At 38.3% G+C, this 19360-nt stretch overlaps 1 protein-coding gene across 1 annotated transcript; it reads left to right on the plus strand.

Moving 5' to 3' along the window:
- Window positions 1–5313: 5313 nt before the first annotated feature.
- LOC129926611 (uncharacterized) lies at window positions 5314–18957 on the plus strand. The gene is made up of 2 exons (XM_056031588.1): window positions 5314–5375; window positions 16998–18957. Exon 2 carries the CDS (start codon window positions 17024–17026, stop codon window positions 18743–18745), a length of 1722 nt encoding a protein of 573 aa, XP_055887563.1. The 5' UTR covers window positions 5314–5375; window positions 16998–17023; the 3' UTR covers window positions 18746–18957.
- Window positions 18958–19360: the final 403 nt, after the last annotated feature.

A 19360-nucleotide genomic window follows, 5' to 3' on the forward strand; every position in this document is an offset into this window, starting at 1 on the left:
ACCCAAGTACCTTGGTGTAACTTTAGATCGCAAACTAAAAATGTGTGAACACATCCAGGATGTTGTAAGAAAGGCCTCAGGGAAACTTTGCATTGTGCGGAAGCTGGCATCCACGAAGTGGGGAGCCCGAGCAGACATGCTCCGATCCCTGTATTTAGGAGCAGTCCGATAATAGATAGACTACAGCCTACCTCTGCAAATTTATGGCTCTAGGACTGCTCTTGAACAACTTGATAAAATACAGTCCCAAGCACTAAGATTTGTCTGTGGAACCTTTAGGACAAGTCCAGTGAATGCGGCTGAAATAATGGCTAATATAGCTCCACTAACCCTTAGGAGGGAAAGGTCAGTACTGACCTGCTATGAGCGGTATAAAAGGCTTGATGAATACCTCCCAGCTAGAAAACTAGTGGATGGTTGGAGATGCATTTTATGCATCATGCCACTAGACTATCTGATGAAGCTGGCCTCTCCACCAACCGACAAAACATTCAACGCTTTCATCCCCTTCCCCCTTGGTGTCGCCCAACAACCCCAGACATACGCTTGAAATTAGTAGACCCTAATGCCACTCAGCAAAGCCGTTCATCTAACGACCTTCAAATCCTAGCTCTGGAGACCATTAATACCTTCAAGCCCAGTGCTATTTTTGCATACACTGATGGATCGGCATCAATAGATTCTGGAAGAGCAGGCTATGGAGCCTACATCGACTTTCTTGGCTCTCAACAGTCAAAATCTTTGGACCATGTGGTAGTGTTTGCAGTTTTGATGCGGAGACATGGCAGTCTGTGAAGCCTTAAATGTCATTGACTCTCAACTCGGCGAGGGACATTTGAGGGCAACACAGATTGTTGTGGTCACTGACTCAAAATCTGTACTATATGCTTTGCAAAGCCCCGGACCATGGCCCCCCAATATCAACACTGTCATCATGGCTTCACATAACATCAAACAATGCTATGGCATCCCTGTAATAATGCAGTGGGTACCGAGTCACATAGGTGTGACTGGCAACACAATCGCAGACTCTTTGGCCCACCAGGGAGGGCAAATTCCACCCACTGATCAGGCTGTAAGCTTTCATCAAGCCCTGGCTATAATACAAAAAACAGAAATGGAAAAGTGGTTTGAGTGCTGGGACAAGTCCCAAAAAGCCCATGGAGTCTGGGAGCGCATGAGGCGCCCTGACCGCACTTCTCCGTGGTGGAGGCTGTCCAGGCCTGAGCAAGCTATTATAGCACAGTGCAGGACAGACCACTGTCCTGTTGGCTCATATTTCTCGCGGCTATGGCCAAATTTCGATTCACGGTTCCCTCGCTGCGGAGAAGAAGAGGAAACCGTGCCTCATATTCTGTTTGACTGCCCCAGACTTGCTGATCTCCGTCTCGACAGGTCTGGGAAACCCAAAATTCTCGACCTGTATGGCGACATTCATGCACTACGCAAGACAGCAGGGTTTCTGTCCAGGGCTTTTGCAAGAGTGGATTTGAGCCTCTCAAGCCCTCACTCTAATGGAGTTTGATGATGATGATGATGATGATTTAACGTGGACACGCTCAGTATTGCAGAACAGATCCAATTTAAACTAAAAAACCGCTTCGATGCTATTGCAGATAAATTTTGACCCTTGAAGAAGAGGGGGTTAACTTCTGAGATTCACTATTGAGTGTGCAGAAGAATTCATCGGAAGGAGGCGAGGTTCATACTTGATCGATGAGTGGAAAGAAGTCAAAAGTAGACTAGAGCAGAGACAACACATGATAACAGCTTAGCGGAAGAAGCCTACAGGGGAAACAGATATAAAAGTTCAGAGAATTAGCCGGCGGGATAAACGAAACTGGATTGAACAGAACGGCCAAGAGGCACACAAGCAGCGGAATGCAGACATGACACACAAACTTTCCATCGTAGTCCCTGAGACCTGACTGGAGCAAAGAGTGGACACGGAGCATCAGTAAAAAGCAAACAAATATATAAAGAGACAGAGAAAGAGAGAGAGAGAAAGAGGAAGAAATTTGAAATATGTTTAACCACTATGCTCTATAAGGAGGACTAGAATAACAACCAAAGTGAATACATCTTACCTCCCTGTCTAGTCAGTCTCACTGAGTGAGAGCTGGTGATAATAGTCTCTTCTTATTAGCATTATATAGAAACGGTGACTCACAAGATGGACCAAGGTGTTACACTCATAAAATACTTTTTAAAAACTGATAAGGATCCAACAAGATTTGAATTGCAAACTATTATTGGCATAGATAGGAGGATCATATTTTGTGTGCACCGGGCCAAGGCCGAGAGCAAGTTATGCTCACCATGAGTGTAGCCAGGGGGGAAGGGAGAAGGGGTTGGGGTTCAACCCTTCCCCCGAAATGAAAAAGCCCCTACCATTTGCAGTCCAATCCCCCCCCTCTTCTATAAAACAAAACCGGACAAAAAAAGAATGCAAACGAGAATCCCAAATGTCCAAGAGCGTAGCTAAGGAACATTTTGATTTAAAACCCCCCTCCGAAATTTACAATAAAACCCCCTCTTCAATATAAGACTATCGATACATCAGTCACCAGATTCTATGACCGTAGCCAAGAGTTGTGTGTGTTTAAAACCCCCTACAGCGGGCTTTATAGTTAAAAACCACCACTTCAATATAAGGAAAAAATTATATACTCAAATTCTATGAGCGTAGCCAAAGAAGTTTTGAACTTTAACCCCCCTCCAGCGGTGTTAAAAGCTAAAAAAACAACTCTTGAAATAAGTAAAAAGAAAATTACACACTCAAAATGCAATGAGCGTAGCTAAAGGGCGTTACCCCCTTCAGTGGCGTTTGAAGCTAAAAAAAACCCTCTTCAATATAAAAAAGAAAATTACACATTCAAAATTCTATTAGCGTCGCCAAGCCAGGGGGGTTTTGAGTTTAGCCTTCCTCCTCTAGAGGGCTTTTTTTTTTTAAATTAACCCCCCTCCTGAAGGTTTTGAGTTTTAATACTCCCAAAACTAAAGTCACTGCTTAACAAAGATGGCTAAGACGGATTTTAGGAATCATTTATAGAGATTCGGGTCTCATTCAAGGAAATGCATAATAAGAGTGATGATGACATGGTGTTCATTACGAGGAAAGCGCAAACAGGGACATCCTAGTACAACTTGGAGCTACACTTTCATGGAGGTCCTCAGAGTAGGTGGGCAGAGGCTTCAGACATTGCCAGTGACAGATTTTTGTGCCGCCAAATGCACCGAACGAAGAATGCACATAAGGTTTTTGAAATGCGACTTTTTGAAAGATAGAAATAGTTACTGCTAGATTTTCTATTCTATGGCAGGAAGAACCATATAAAAACAAAATGAAAAATTTAGATAAAAACTATAAATGTATGATATAAAAAAGAAAAATGCTTTCGTTCTCGGGACAATTCTAATGTTTGTAATACTCTTAAAACACCCATCAAAAATTTTAGCCGTCTTGCTAGATCTATCTGACGCCGGAAGCTTGCGGATCAAAAGAGAGATCCTCTAAAAAGAAAAAAAGTAAAGTTGAAAGTTAATTTAAATATACCAACACGTCGCACACGAATATAAAAACGCCCCTGCAAAAAATGATTTTGTCAGAAAGGCCCAAACAGATCAACAGATACACGTATAGAGTGTTTGTTTGAATGTAAACAGAACTCATTGGTAGTGTATCAAATGAAATGTAAAAAATAAAACACAAAAGAATGTATTACCTAATATATCTACAATGTACATGCATTACGAATAATCACTACTTGACTTCGCTTTTGTATAATAATAACAGCTTTTCCGTGCTTAAAAGAAACACTGATGCTCTTTTTGTGTTTCAGATTCCCGTTTAACGGTTAGTTTAATCAATGTTTCAAAATTTATTTTATGTTCAGTGGCAAAATCAATAAAAAAAAAATAATAATAATCTTCATAAGTAAAGTTTCCCTTTCAGACCTTGCGATCTATGGGGCAGATGATGTTAAGGTCACCTGTTTCTGTGGCCAACGGTTAACGAGCAGGGTGTCATGTGGCCAGCACAACGACCAACCGCCTTTACTTTCCCCAACTAAAGTCAGGTACCAATTAGAGTTGGGTGGACTCGGGGGCACCCTATATCCCAAAATTCAAAATCCCAGTCTTTACCGATTTTGAACCTAGGACCCCAGGTTCGGAAGCCGAGCGCTTAACCATTGAATTGAATTGAATAAGATAAAGGAAAACTTTCTATAATCTAAATTGAAAAAAAAAAGTTTGTACATAAACTAAATTAAATGTGTAATAAATCTAGACTATCAAGAACACATCTGTGCAATTTGAAATAGTTTTACCAATCGTTTTTGTTTATAGCGATTGTATCCTTTTAGCTTTCTCAATGCCCTATGATCCTATCACTTGAATTCCGACTCAGTGCCCAAACTTCCACAAGCTAATAGACTTACCATTGTGGTAGCAGAGTGCTTATGAAAATAGGTTTCATTTTTATCTATTGTTAGTTTCAAACGTTACATAAAGCATAAAGGGGACTAATTCAGCTTAAATCGCCACATAAGACATGTAAAATTTATTTCAATTGTTCGATACCAAACAAAATAACTAATAACCAATAATTAATTAACTTTTTTTTTTTCGACTGACTCTCTTTGTTCCAGGTATATTAAATAACTGTGTAAACTTTCATTTTGATTCGAGAATGGGTGGGTCGGTGTTCAACCTTTTTTACCAGACAGAGTGATTTGATATAAGCTTTGTAAAGATGTTTTCATTAATATGTACATATTACCAATGTAATGCACATTGACAAATCTTCATAAACACATGGTATTGTATCTAGCAAGTTGATGATATCAGATAAAACGCAAGTAAAAGACTCTTGTAGAATTCAAGTTAGCATAACCGTAATGTATAACACAGATTAAGGAACAAAATAAGTTATTAGATTTAAGGGCCGTTAGCAAGTGTGATAAATATTTTAATACATTTTTGCTTTAATAAAAATTTCTAGAAAGTCATATTTGACATCGAAATCTTTTGGCGCCATCTGTTTGTGGCGTCCTTTTGAGTGTTGAGCCGGAGATATGATGCACCTCCTTGCCTTTCCTCTCCCACCTCTGGCTACACGTATGCTCTCGCCGTAATAAGCATATCTGCTGATACTTCAAAATGTTTCTGCAGTCAGCCACAAATTTAAATAATGACCAAGTGTTTTCCATGTCATTGATACGCCAGATAAGACTTGTCAGCTATTTAATAGTGTTTAGTGTCAAATACGTCGAAAGGTTCCATTGTTTGATATTTCTATTTAAAGTCGACTGGGAAGATCGTGTTTTTACTGACTCCCGCTCAGTAGGGAGTGCTGTACCAAACAGGTTTAGGTAAATAAACCTATATTTTGTCTTTCTTTATCTATAGTTGTGCTTCTGTTAAATGTTTGTACACATTTTCTATTGTTTAGATACGATTTTAATTTACTTTTTTTTTAATTAGCTTTAATTTTATACGTACATTGTTGATCACAAACCAAGAGATTAGAGACAGGGTTACTGCAGCGATCAGACCCCATCATGACCTGCATAATTGTGTAAAAAAACGCAAGCTTAGAATCTATGGCCATATTACAAGATCTACGGGGCTCGCAAAGACCTTCCTACATGGAACAGTACCAGGAAAAACATGAAGACGCAGGCAGAGAAAATGATGGGAGGACAACATAAAACAATGGACGGGCCTACCAATGAATGAGTCTTGCTTGGATCCCCAACGGTCCAACAGACTAAGGGATAGGTAAAGGTAACATTGTTTCCTGTTACTAGATTTAGTGTTAGGTATTCTAGGGGACTGAATCAGACCATCGACACAGGAGTTATCCCTAAAAGTACAGGCGTTACTTCAAAAGAGATTATAATTACGTGCTACGCGTACATGTAAATCTTATATCTTATCTTATCTTATATAATACAGACGTTACTTCAAAAAAAGATGATTACGTCCTACGCTTATCTATCAGTGACTTAAATTCTCCTAAGTCATTGAATTTCCCGGCTGACTCTGGCAACATATTTTACGCTTTTATAGCCCAAGGGAAGAAGAACTTCTAGGAATTTGTCCTAGCATATTAAATAAGAAATCTGTATTGATCTTTTTTTCTTTCTGAGTTATTCTTATGAGGTTTTGTTTTAAGTATTTGTAAATTATAGTTCAGTGTTTTATTTACTATTTTACTTTTTAGTCTTTTCTTCTGAAGAGTCGCATAAATTACTAAGAGAGTTACTCTTATCAAATGTGAATAATCGTTTATTGTACATTTCAAGGCTCTTTTTCGCATCTGCTCTAGTTTTTTTAAAAAATGTTTTATTTAGTTGAGCAGTCCAAATGCGTATTCTATATTGACCTAGGGATTTTTGCATTTTAGTTTTTTGATCTTGTTTGGTTTGTAGACATTTCTACCCATGTATTTTCTATTCTTACTGATTATTGGCATATTTATAAGTTATCGAGGTCTAAATTCTTAGCAACTAAAATGATGTAAAAGCTGTTATTGTTTTGTTTGATTGATAAAATAATAGATCAACAAAATGAACTGGACAGGGCCCATTTGTTAACACTACATTGTCTAATAAAGGTAGACATCGGCCCTTGAGTGTAATGTACATCTGTTAGTTAAATATCAGGATATAAGCACGTAATTTTGTAGTATTATTTTTTGTATTTGTACTTTGACAAACTTGTTTGTTAGTAGTTGATACATAAGAAGACCCACACATAAGTAATACACCTACACATTTTATTTTCGTACTATTATTTTGACAATGGACACAATTGTACCTATTGATTATCACAAATACTGACAACGGCTTATGTTAACATTATCTCACAATCATGTTATGTTTTAAAAGAGGTGTATTATTTTGGAAACAAAACAAATAGTTTAAAGGTTTCAGAAGACAAAAAAAAAATTAGCTGTTAAACTCAGGAGCGGATTGGGTGTGATTATCGGCCCTAGCAATACGAGCCATACTGCACTCCTTATCGTGGCATCTTTTAAACCTGTCCTCAAATAGTGCGAAATTTTGATAATGCATTGAATAGATAATCATAGCCCATGGTGTCACCTTCCCCCTTGCTATCAACTTTATCCACTTTTCGAAATAGAAATTCATTTTCTTGAACCTATACAGTAAGCAGATTACTTATTTTCTTCGATTTCTGCACAAATATTAAATTAGTTAATTCTTTTTGACAGTCCCATTGTTTATGACATTTTTCAATAGTTTTTGCATATTTTACAATGTATATTTACTAAAATCACCTAAACATGTTTCCTTTGTTAGACTTTTAGACGGAAACGATATCACATTTTGCTGTGTTATTCAAACTTTTACTATCATCTTAAGGGGAAAATGTAAGTTATCTGCTACCTTAGGTCTCAAAGGAGAGCTTAAATATCACCTATCAAGGTCCAGGGCTAAGCCCCGGGCACCAAGTATTTTTCAGCATTTCTGAGCTTCAGCAACTCATTTTACTTAAGTGTTTCATGTATAATTTCTACTAGAAAAAAGTTTGCAGGTCAAATAAAATTCAGTTAAGGAGAGGTGAACGGGCTATATCTGAAGTGTGAGAGACATTCGAGGCAGTGTTTCTCAAATTTTTACCATTGGCACCCGCTAAACTTTTTTTTTCTGAAATAGTGCTCTATGCATAATTTTTAACTGTTTTGTATAACCGATAACGTTCTTTCTGAATATAGTATTAGAGAGACATCAGGTTCCTTATTCACCCAGCAATTTGTCTGTTGAAGCGCCGTTAGCTCCTCCAAGCGTTTTCTTTCGTTCTCAGCTTGTGTCGTCTTCAACGTATTGTTCTTCCCGTAGTAAGAAGAGCCTATGTCAGTGTTCAATTTTAACGGAGTGGGACGTTCTGATAAAGAAATATTTTCTGGGAATCTGAGTACACTATTTATTAATTTTACTAGTTTAAAAAAATTGCTAAAATTAAGCCTATTTAAGAAGGGGCAGCATTGGTCATTACTATTATACCGGGGATGTTTAAGGAACATATAGCGCACGCTTGTCTTAAGATCATTTTCAATTTCAGTAAGAAGCCTTGCCGCGAACTTTTTAGTTTTTGTCCAATAAAGGTCGTCACCATAATGATGTAAACACTTGAGAGACTTTTGACCATTCAAAAGAATCTCGTCAGTATAGACACTATCTTAAATGTCTTGTACAAAAAATTTTTAATCGATATTTTTTCTCGACGCCATACAATAAAAAATGGTACACATTTTAAAATAGTCTTATTTGTAGATGATACGAAGTCTTTATCTTACAATATTTTAACTTTTTAAACATTCATAAGTCCTTTCACTGGTTTTAGTTGTCACAAGACGCTAGCAGTGTACAGGCGCCTGCTTGAACTGGTCGTGGTCTAGGGTGATTCTGGAGGCCCGACTGTTGACGCTGGAACTTTGGTGGCTTTAGCCCTGTCGCGATTTGGTGTTTGTCTATAGAATTAACATATAAAACTAAACACCAGAATAATAGTTAGAAAAACGTAGGCTTATAACTTTATTTACATCCAATATAGAATCTTCCAAATAAAACGTTTACATACAGGTACATCAACAACTGGTGACTAAACTCAGATCTCTAATGACTATGAACGTTAGAATTTGCTATAGTTTTCTCGTACAATCTTAGGAAGACAAGCAGGAGCGGGAAATACGACCGTCCGCTCTACAAAACCTACGCTCACTGTCCGTCCGTTTTAAGAGCAAAAAATTCCTAACACGTGGACTACACCGCAACACAGTGGTTACGTCCCCTTGCATCATCAGTGACGCATAACCTCAATGGTTACGTCCCCTTGCATCATCAGTGACGCATAACCTCAATGGTTACGTCCCCTTGCATCATCAGTGACGCATAACCTCAATGGTTACGTCCCCTTGCATCATCAGTGACGCATAACCTCAATGGTTACGTCCCCTTGCATCATCAGTGACGCATAACCTCAATGGTTACGTCCCCTTGCATCATCAGTGACGCATAACCTCAATGGTTACGTCCCCTTGCATCATCAGTGACGCATAACCTCAATGGTTACGTCCCCTTGCATCATCAGTGACGCATAACCTCAATGGTTACGCCGACATGCATCATCGGTATCTTACCAGTGATGACGTAGGCCGCGCCAACTGCCCCTTTCCCCAAATTTCCCAGGTCACCCCGCCCTCGTTATGGCCTAGGTCCCCTGGTCACGCGACAACAAAATAAACATTAAAGCACAAAAAAAATACTTATTTCCCCTTCCAATAATAAAATAAATCTAATTCAACTAATTAAAATATATTAAAACATAAATAATTGCATTAGATCTCAAATATAAATAACAGTAAACAAACTTAAAACTTTACACAATAACTAAGGCCATGGTAGTGGACTGCGGTTGTTCTGCTACACACACACAAACGGTTGTGGGCTCACAGCGGTTTGTGACATTAGTATTCAAAATTTAATTAATAACTACAAAGAACAGACAACTATCGAATTATGCATGTGATTTACAATTTAAATTATTTCACCCTCTCCCCTTTGATAAGGATGTTGCGTCCTTGTGAGAGAAAGTGGGCGCCATCCCAAGGAGTGCCTTCACCACAGCTTGAGGAAAGCTGCAGTAGTTCATGCGAGTTTGTATTGGGCTTGTTGTCCTCAGATCAGTTCAAATAATAAGACACTCTCAGGAGAAATGCTTCAATATTATGATAAGTTCGTCAACATGAACTTTTCATCTCTCATCTTGTCAATCTCCTTCAGGCTTCCTCTTTTTAACATCCCTTCCATTCAATACACCAATTAGCACCTTTTTTTCATTCGCTCCATGCTGCGCTATGACCGTAACAATATTAGTGGTGAGAAATGTGTTTGTACTGTCGTAAAAAGGGGTAGACTCTAGTATCACGTTGTTGAAGAGGTTAAATTGTTTTATTTCAAAGAGCCATTTGAAACGATCTTGCAGCTAACGTAAAAAGGTTCTATTTGGACGAAAATTAATATTTTAATTTGTCTTAAAATTTAATAATGAGGTCGCTGTGGCCTAATTAATACTAAAATACAAAATAACTACAATACAAATACAAACAATGTTTGTTCTTTAAAAAAAACTGCTTTTACCTCCCTTTGTTATCAAGTAATTTTTGGGACATTTTTACCAAAGCAAAAAAAAATACAACAAGGCCTTAAAGATCTAGATTAGTACAGTTAATATGCATAGACAATTGCGTATGTATCTTGGGATTTATTTATTTTTTAATCTACTAGTTTTTGCTGATATTAAATTTTTCCATTCGATCTTTAATTTTTTATTTTTTTGCCAATATTCCATTTTTTTCCATTCGGGCGTCAACGGTGCGGGCCGCACCCCCGACACCCATCTAGTGACATCACTGTCTACTTGTACTTAAGCTGATAGGCTATATAAAATAACTAGCAGTACACACCGACTACGTCAGTTGATTTAGAACATACTTTATTTGGTTTAATAAGGCTAAAACATCTCCTTCATTTTTTTGGGGGGACAAATTCAATGAACAGGCTTTATTTTAACCATCCCCCTAGTATAATTACTTTTTAGCCCGTGAATTAGTGTATCTGTTGCAATGCCTTTCAACAACCCGCTTTCTTTCTCTTTCCATTTTCTCTTTTTCTGGAGCGCACATGTTTAGTTTTTCTTTATCACCCAGCGCATCGTTATTTCTACGATATTGAAGCTTAACTTGATATAGAAAAGTCTGCTTTTATAACGCCCTCCATCCTTTAAATCTTTATCTCTGAAATTATTTTCCCGAGTTTCGACATTTGGCTCATGACAATTTCACTCCTCTCTTAAGATTAAGCTTCAATAGCTTTGTCGTTTATTATCAGAAAATGTTTTATTTGGTATGGAATTAAAGTGGAAAGCAAGCTATTTTCATAAAGCACAAAGTCAAGTTTATAAAATTATATATAAAATTAATTTAATTTAAAGTAATTTAATGATGTGAAATCAATGATTGAATCGGCATTTAGGAGAGAATGAGTTAAGGCATATAATTCTAGTATCTCATTCTTCTTATCTGCCCCCCCCCTCTTCCTACTTCCTACAAACAATTAAGTCTTACGTACAATCTCTGACATTTCTTTGATGCCAGACACCCGCCCTTCTCTTCCTACTTCCTACAAACAATTAAGTCTTACGTACAGTCTCTGACATTTCTTTGATGCCAGACATCCCCTTCTCTTCCTACTTCCTACAAACAATTAAGTCTTACGTACAGTCTCTGACATTTCTTTGATGCCAGACACCCCCTTCTCTTCCTACTTCCTACAAACAATTAAGTCTTACGTACAGTCTCTGACATTTCTTTGATGCCAGACATCCCCTTCTCTTCCTACTTCCTACAAACAATTAAGTCTTACGTACAGTCTCTGACATTTCTTTGATGCCAGACACCCCCTTCTCTTCCTACTTCCTACAAACAATTAAGTCTTACGTACAGTCTCTGACATTTCTTTGATGCCAGACATTCCCTTCTCTTCCTACTCCCTACAAACAATTAAGTCTTACGTACAATCTCTGACATTTCTTTGATGCCAGACACCCGCCCTTCTCTTTCTATAAAAAATTAAGTCTTACGTACAATCTCTCACAATTCTTTGATGCCAGACCCCCCCCCCCACACACACAAATACCCACTTTCACACTTTTCGGAATTTTAAAGAAAAGCCTTCACTTTTTTTTTTAGCTTTTTCCAATTGATCGACCTATTACCATACACTTTTCAGCTTTTTAAATCTATATATAGCATCAAAGAAGAGTTGTAACCTATTTTATTTAAAATAAATCTTTTAATCATGAGAAAAAGACTCTAGAATCTACAACAATCTTTTAATGCTATTTAGATAATTTTTGTTTTTATTTAGACGGCGTCTAAAAGGAAGCTGAATACGGAATATAAAAAATAAGTAGACTTAGAAAAAAAACAGAGAAAACGATTCCTTTAAAGATAAGCTATTTCTATGTACAGACTGCAGGCTTCTGGGGAAAATATCGAAATTATACATAGGTTTAATAGAAAGCTTATGAATATTTTTTGCAAAGTGCTGTTGTCATGATGCGAATCTATCAAAACCGGTTCATAGCAAGCGCATAAAGGTCAAAGGAACTTGTGTACGAAATTTCATGGCAATCAGTAAGACAGTTGAAAAGATCTCTTATTAATCAATCAGTCAGTCATTGATGAGTAGTAAATTAGAATATATTGTACAATAAGTTACAAAATGAAGTACAACATTAATCTTTCATAGTTTGAACTGAATATATGTGAATCAAAATTATATAATATTACCAATTAAATAAAGCATAACGCTTTAAAATTCAGGATCTATAGGCGCATGCAGAGGAGTGTGTGTGTGCACGGGATGCATATGCACCACAGCTGGATTCTCATTAGCCATTTAGAGACAACTTTTTGCACCGTTCAATCAATTCAATTCAAAGTAGCAACTGAACACGTAGGGCATCCACTGAGCTACAGATGTCAGAGTAAATTAATGTTTTGGTAGACTTATCTTGGCTTATCAGACCGACTTATCTTGGCTTATCAGAAATTGATGGTTGACATAATACGTGCACCTCTCTGCATTCTGAATTGTCCAATTTTAACAATTTTTACAATACAGATAAATTATTTCTGTCTGTCTGAAAAAAAAAGTTCGTACACGTTATTTTTCCGACAACCAATCTTGGATCAAGCTGAAATTTTGGTCTACTTATCTTTTTTTTTTTTTTCATGACAGCACAAGAAGTAATTAAATAACATATCATGATGGCGAATTTGCAGTCATCATCATTACCATCAAACTCCATTTGAGTGAGGGCTTTAGAGGCTCAAATCCTCTCTTGCAAAAGCCCTGGACAGAAACCCTGCTGTCTTGCGTAGTGCATAATGTCGCCATACAGGTCTAGAATTTTGGGTTTCCCAGACCTGTTGAGAAAGAGATCAGCAAATCTTTGGCATTCAAACAGAATATGAGGCACGGTTACCTCTTCTTCCCCGCAGCGGGGGCTCCGTGAATCAAAATTTGGCCATAGCCGCGAGAAAAATGAGCCAACATGACAATGGCCTGTACTGCACTGTGCTTAGCTTGCTCAGGCCTGGACAGCCTCCACCACGGGAAAGTGCGGTCAGGGCGCCTCATGTGCTCCCAGAATCCACGGGCTTTTTGAAACTTGTCCCAGCACTCAAACAAATTTTCCATTTTTATTTTTTTGTATTATAGCCAGGGCTTGATGAAAGCTTACAGCCTGTTCAGTAGGTGGAATTTGCCCTCCCTGGTGGGCCAAAGAGTTGTGTTGCCAGTCACACCTATGTGATTCGGTACCCACTGCATTGTTACAGGGGTGCCATAGCGTTGTTTAATGTTATGTGAAGCCATGATGACAGTGTTGATATTGGGGGGCCAAGGTTTGGAGCTTTGCAAAGCCTGTAGTACAGATTTTGAGTCAGTGACCACAACAATCTGTATTGCCCTCAAATGTCCCTCGCCGAGTTGAGAGTCAATGACTTTTAAGGCTTCACAGACTGCCATGGTCTCCGCATCAAAACTGCAAACACTACCAGATGGTCCAAAGATTTTGACTGAGTAAGAGCCAAGAAAGTCGATATAGGTTCCATAGCCTGCTTTTCCAGAATTTATTGATGCCGACCCATCAGTGTATGCAAAAATAGCACTGGGCTTGAAGGTATTAATGGTCTCCAGAGCTAGGATTTGAAGGTCGTTAGATGAACAACTTAGCTTAGTGGCATTAGGGTCTACTAGTTTGAAGCGTATGTCTGGGGTCGTTGGGCGACACCAAGGGGGAAGGGGATGTAAGCGTTGAATGTTTTGTCGGTTGTTGGATAGGCCAGCTTCATCAGATAGTCTAGTGGCATGATGCATAAAACACCGCATCTGGATACGTCTTCTGCATCTCCAACCATCCACTAGTTTTCTAGCTGGGAGGTATTCATCCAGCCTTTTATACTGCTCATAGCAGGTCAGTACTGACCTTTCCCTCCTAAAGTTTAGTGGACCTATATTTGTCATTATTTCAGCCGCATTTACTGGACTTGTCCTAAAGGTTCCACAGACAAATCTTAGTGCTTGGGACTGTATTTTATCAAGTTCAAGAGCAGTCCTAGAGCTATAAATTTGCACAGGTAGGCTGTAGTCTATCTATTATCGGACTGCTCCTAAATACAGGGATCGGAGCATGTCTTCTCGGGCTCCCCACTTCGTGGATGCCAGCTTCCGCACAATGCAAAGTTTCCCTGAGGCCTTTCTTACAACATCCTGGATGTGTTCACACATTTTTAGTTTGCGATCTAAAGTTACACCAAGGTACTTGGGTAGCTTTTCCATGCTGAGAGCCACTCCATTGAGGGAGAGCTGGAAAGGTTGCCCGAGAATGCCAGTCCCGAGCGTGAACAGAGAATAGACCGTCTTGGAGGTGTTTATTTCTAGCCTCTATTTTTGTGTGTATGAGCAGAGCATCTGGAGATCTTCTTGTAACACTTTTTGTATAGAGGTTGCGCTCCTTTAGGATTTCTAAAGGACAATATCATCAGCATATAGCAGCTTTTGTCATCTTAGCTGAGCCGGTAGGTCATTTATGAAGGCCGTGAAAAGGCGCATGACAGGACGGGGCCCTGTGGGAGGCCGTGCTCGAGGGTCATTTCCCCCGAGACTTCCCCCTACATCCTTGTTTTTATTGTACGCTCTTGTAGGAAGTCTTAATCCAGTAATATATCCGTCCCCGCACCCCCACGGCTCTTATCTTATGAAGCAAACCAGGCTGACATACTTTATCAAATGCCTGTTTTAAGTCAATGAAGACTGCTTATGTGCTTTCGGTCCTTTGGAATCCATCTGCTACGCTCTGCGCAAAGATATTGACTTGGTCTATAGCGGACATTCCAGCCCTAAAACCAGCCTGTTCTGGAGCTATAAGACGGGCACTCTCAAGATACCAATCCAGACGCCCATTTATCATTTTTCAGCCATCTTTTCCACGCAAGATGTGAGTGAGATGGGCCTGTAGCCCTCAGCAATGGAAGCATCTTTTCCCTTTTTTTTGGTATAGGAATAATGGTGGCATGTTTCCAGGCCCTGGGCAGATGACTATCTGCCCAGGTTCTATTTACAAATGCCAAGAGCACGGCTCTTCCTTTCACCCCTACATGCTTAAGCATTTCGGGCGTGATACCATCCAGCCCGCGAGCCTTTTTAAGCTGGCATTTCCTTATGGCAGCATTAAGCTCGCCTATCGAGAAGGGGGAGTTCATCGTTCCCTCAGCACTGTCGGTCTGTGGTTCCTTTCGGTCTTTTTTTTTTCATCAGCTTTGCGAGCTTTATCAATGGCTTTGGACATTGGAGACTTCTTGGCAGCATTGTTGATCTTAGCAAAATATTTGTTCAACAAGATGGCAATTTTCTTCTTTGATGAAATGGTAACCCCAATTGGTGAAGATAATGGGGTTGCTGTTTTCGTGCGCCCAGCATTTTCGAGATTTCTCAGAAGACTCCAGGCCTTAGAGCTATCCCTTAGGTCTGACCTTGCACAGGTGTTGGTCCAACGTTCTCGTTTTTCCCTGTTAACAGACGTTTGGACTAGGAGGCTGAGTCTGTTGTATTTCTGCCTGAGTGTTAAATTGTTTGGGTTCTTTTGGACCTTTTTGTATGCCCTTCTCCGATCCATAACAAGTTTGTTGATTTCAGCCGTCCAAAAGTTTTTGAAATTTCTACAAGTTTAAGTTTGGGGAATAAACTTTTTAGCCATGCCCAGGATAGCTGTTGTTGTTTGACGGTACACAAGGTCGACAGAGCTAGACTCTACATGGATTGTTTTAATGGCATTGTCGACACCTGTCTCGTATCCTTTCCAATTAGCCTTACTATATATTACTGACTGCCACTCTTTCTAAAATCAACACTACGACCACGAAAGTGGTGCTATAGTAAGGCGAATTTTCAATATCTTTTCTAGTTTACGAGAATTACACGAGCGGAGGACGGACAGGCACACCACGCAAAACTAATCGCGTCTATTCCCCTTTTGGGGGAGCTAAAAAAAACAATTAGTTTTTTAACAATTGGTAATTAATTATTTTGTTTGGTATCTCGAAGAAAGGAAAAAAATTGTACTTGACAGAGTTGTTAGTATAAACTGAATTACTCCCATTTATAGGTTGCCACTTTTAAAAAAAGTTTGAAACGATTAATAGATACACTCTTCTATTTTCGTACACACCTCATGAGCAGAGTGGTTAGAAGGTCGGCCTGAGTCATGTATTCGAATTCACAAATATTCTTTCTTTTTTTCTCCTCCCCCATTTTCCCATCAGGGCCAGATAGTGATAGGACCATAGTGTGCCGAAAAAGCTAAAAAGTAAGAAAACGCGTGAAATAAAAAAAAAATTGTAAAAATATTTCAAAAAATTGTGCTTGAATTTACATACTAAGTGTATTCTTAGCTTTAATGAACGAAAATAAATGTCATCATGTTTGTAGCTAATGTACCAGAGGACACACAATAAGGAGTTATTATTAATGTAAACATTTATTTATATATATTTATATGAATGAATGTTATTATAAGTGCACTAAGAATATATCATTCTTTGTTGATTTGATAACACTTAAAATTATATATCGTTTTAGAAGTGGTGTGCTTGTTTAAAAAAAAATTGTTTGCATAATCAATTATTAAATAAAGCAGTTCGCTTCTAGAAAATACAAATATTCGTTGCTGCAATACCTTTGTTAGCCTTTGAGATCTGAATGTAACAGATGGACTGACGGATGACACGCACATCACACAAAGTAATAGCGACATTTCTCATTTCGTCGGATTGTTCTTTATGTTATGGTGTCAGTGTGTAATCATTTTCAAAAATTTTTATTTTTTTTATTTCACAGATATTTGAGTAGCTAATAGCTGAAACATGATTTTGCAAATCTTTGTGGGCGTCAGCCTGATGCAGTATGTCAGCTCTCAATGCAGCTATTCCTCATGGATGTCCAGCTTTGATTCAAAAGGACAATCGAAATGTAATGAGATCAACGCTTACATCAATGGACTGGACAGAAATGTCGTTGTCAACTGGGGGGACGATCCTCTCATTTACTTAGAAGGTGCTGAATGTTGTCAACCCCCTTCTCCTTGGAATACCGTGGAACAGCAGGTAGTCTACGAGGACTGGACTTCTGCGCTAGACAATGATTACTCCTGGGCTTATTGTCCTGTAGGCTACTTCCTTCAAGGCTTATACAGGTCAGATACTGGATGGCCAAGATGGAGTGGCTATCTTTTCAACCTCGAGCATGCAAGATGCGCCAAACCTGCCAACCACCCATTGAATTATGGGAAATGTGAGTATGTTGACATAAGTGTCTGCATGAGTCAAAAACGTAAATGTTTTTGTCCAGATGACTCTTTTATAACCGGACTGTACCGAGCTGATGGAGATGACCTTTACTTTTTGAAAAAACTTTATTGCTGTACATTAGTAGAAAAAGAGTTAGTCATGGACGAGAAGAGTAAAATACAGACGCACATCATGGACACGACATTGTGGAATATGGCTACCTTAGCACATTACATGGGTTATGGCTGGTGCTATGGCTGCCACGGAATGGCTGTTGGTGAAGATTTTAACAGAAATGGGGACACATGGGAAGCTGATACACACTCGTTCTGGGGCACATCATGTGATGGTGATAAAAATAATGAAAGACTCAACTTGGTTTTCGGAGATTGGGGATTTGCTGTGAAGGAAATTATTTATGGGAAAAGTGTCACAGATGATCTTCAAGCAGAAAGTGTAGACATTGGAGAACTTTACAATAATTCGACTTCAACTTCGACTGAATCTGTTGAAAGAACTAAGACGATCCAAGAAACTATTACTCATTCTACCACAAGTTCATTTACTAACAGTCACGAACTTGGGATAGAACTCGAATTTGAATATGCGGGAGTCAAGGGGAAAGCTTCTTATAAGACTACATTCGAATATTCAACTTCAAAAACAAATGAAAAGAGTATTTCTGAAACTCAAGGCTTTACCAAACAATCTTCCATCACGCTTGGACCAAAGGAAGGAGCTAGATACGAGATAATCATGAACAAACGGAGAACCACTGTACCGTACACTGCAATCATTACCACCAAGTTTTCTACAGAAATGAGAGGATTCTTGCGCTGGGAAGACGGTAATGGTAATTTCCATCAAAAATATAAAACTAACAGAGATAGACCCACCTACAATTTTCGCTTTGGAAACGCCAACAACACATTTTACAAAGATCTAAAGAAACAAAGTGATAACAACGAAGGAGTCTGGATGTGGGGAATGTTATTTCAGAAGTTCCCAGATGCACGTCAAGTCATCAACAGACTTACTGATGAAACTCAATATCAATTTACTTTAAAAGGGAAACTTGAAAAAGTTGAAGGCACAAGTGTTAATGTTAAGTGGGATAAATTAAAAAAAAATCGCCGTGATGTCTCTAAAGATAAGCTTCCTCCAAGAAACATCACAACTTACATTGCTAAAGCAAGTCATGCTGATAAACCAGTTGTGGTTGAGTACCCACAGGTTAAGTTAAATAAACAGGAACCATTTAAACCTATTCAGATTCCTGTCACAGGATTGAAAGTCTAGACCTCAAGAAATCTTGAACCTGTAGTATGTTTTCTTAACAATAATAATGGCAAATAATACTTGGTTTACTCACAAACCAGTGTAAAACATTAAATATCTAGATTCAGTTCTTTAGTGTTATGACCGGCATTCTAATTATCTCAATTCTCAATGCTTTAATTAAAAAAAAACATCATAACAAGTGCATTTTAATTTGATTTTCTTTAAATATGAAACAGCCTCTTAAATAAAATATTTATTTTAAAATAAAATATTAATCACTTTTAAATTATTTTCATTGTGTTGTAGATTTTACCCAAGTTAATTTATTATGTTCAACAAGGCTTCAAGTGCATTTTTTTTTGTCTGAGATACTGACACATATTTCAACATTGAAAAATAAATAGTGCTTAAACACACATATAATAGAGTCGTTTTGAAAAGAATCTTTATAATCAACACAGTGGCTTGTAAGAAAATATGGTTAAAAAAATTATAAGTTATTTTTTCATAACAATTCTTACTATCAGTTTGATCTAATTGACTTTAGCGAGACCAGTCGTCACGGTGGTTCTCTGCTTTGTTTAAAACAGAGGTGGGTAACCTTTTTCCATTGAGGGCTGTATTTAAAAATTT

Source organism: Biomphalaria glabrata, chromosome 6, assembly GCF_947242115.1.
Source record: "Biomphalaria glabrata chromosome 6, xgBioGlab47.1, whole genome shotgun sequence".
In the NCBI taxonomy this organism is placed as follows: domain Eukaryota; kingdom Metazoa; phylum Mollusca; class Gastropoda; family Planorbidae; genus Biomphalaria; species Biomphalaria glabrata.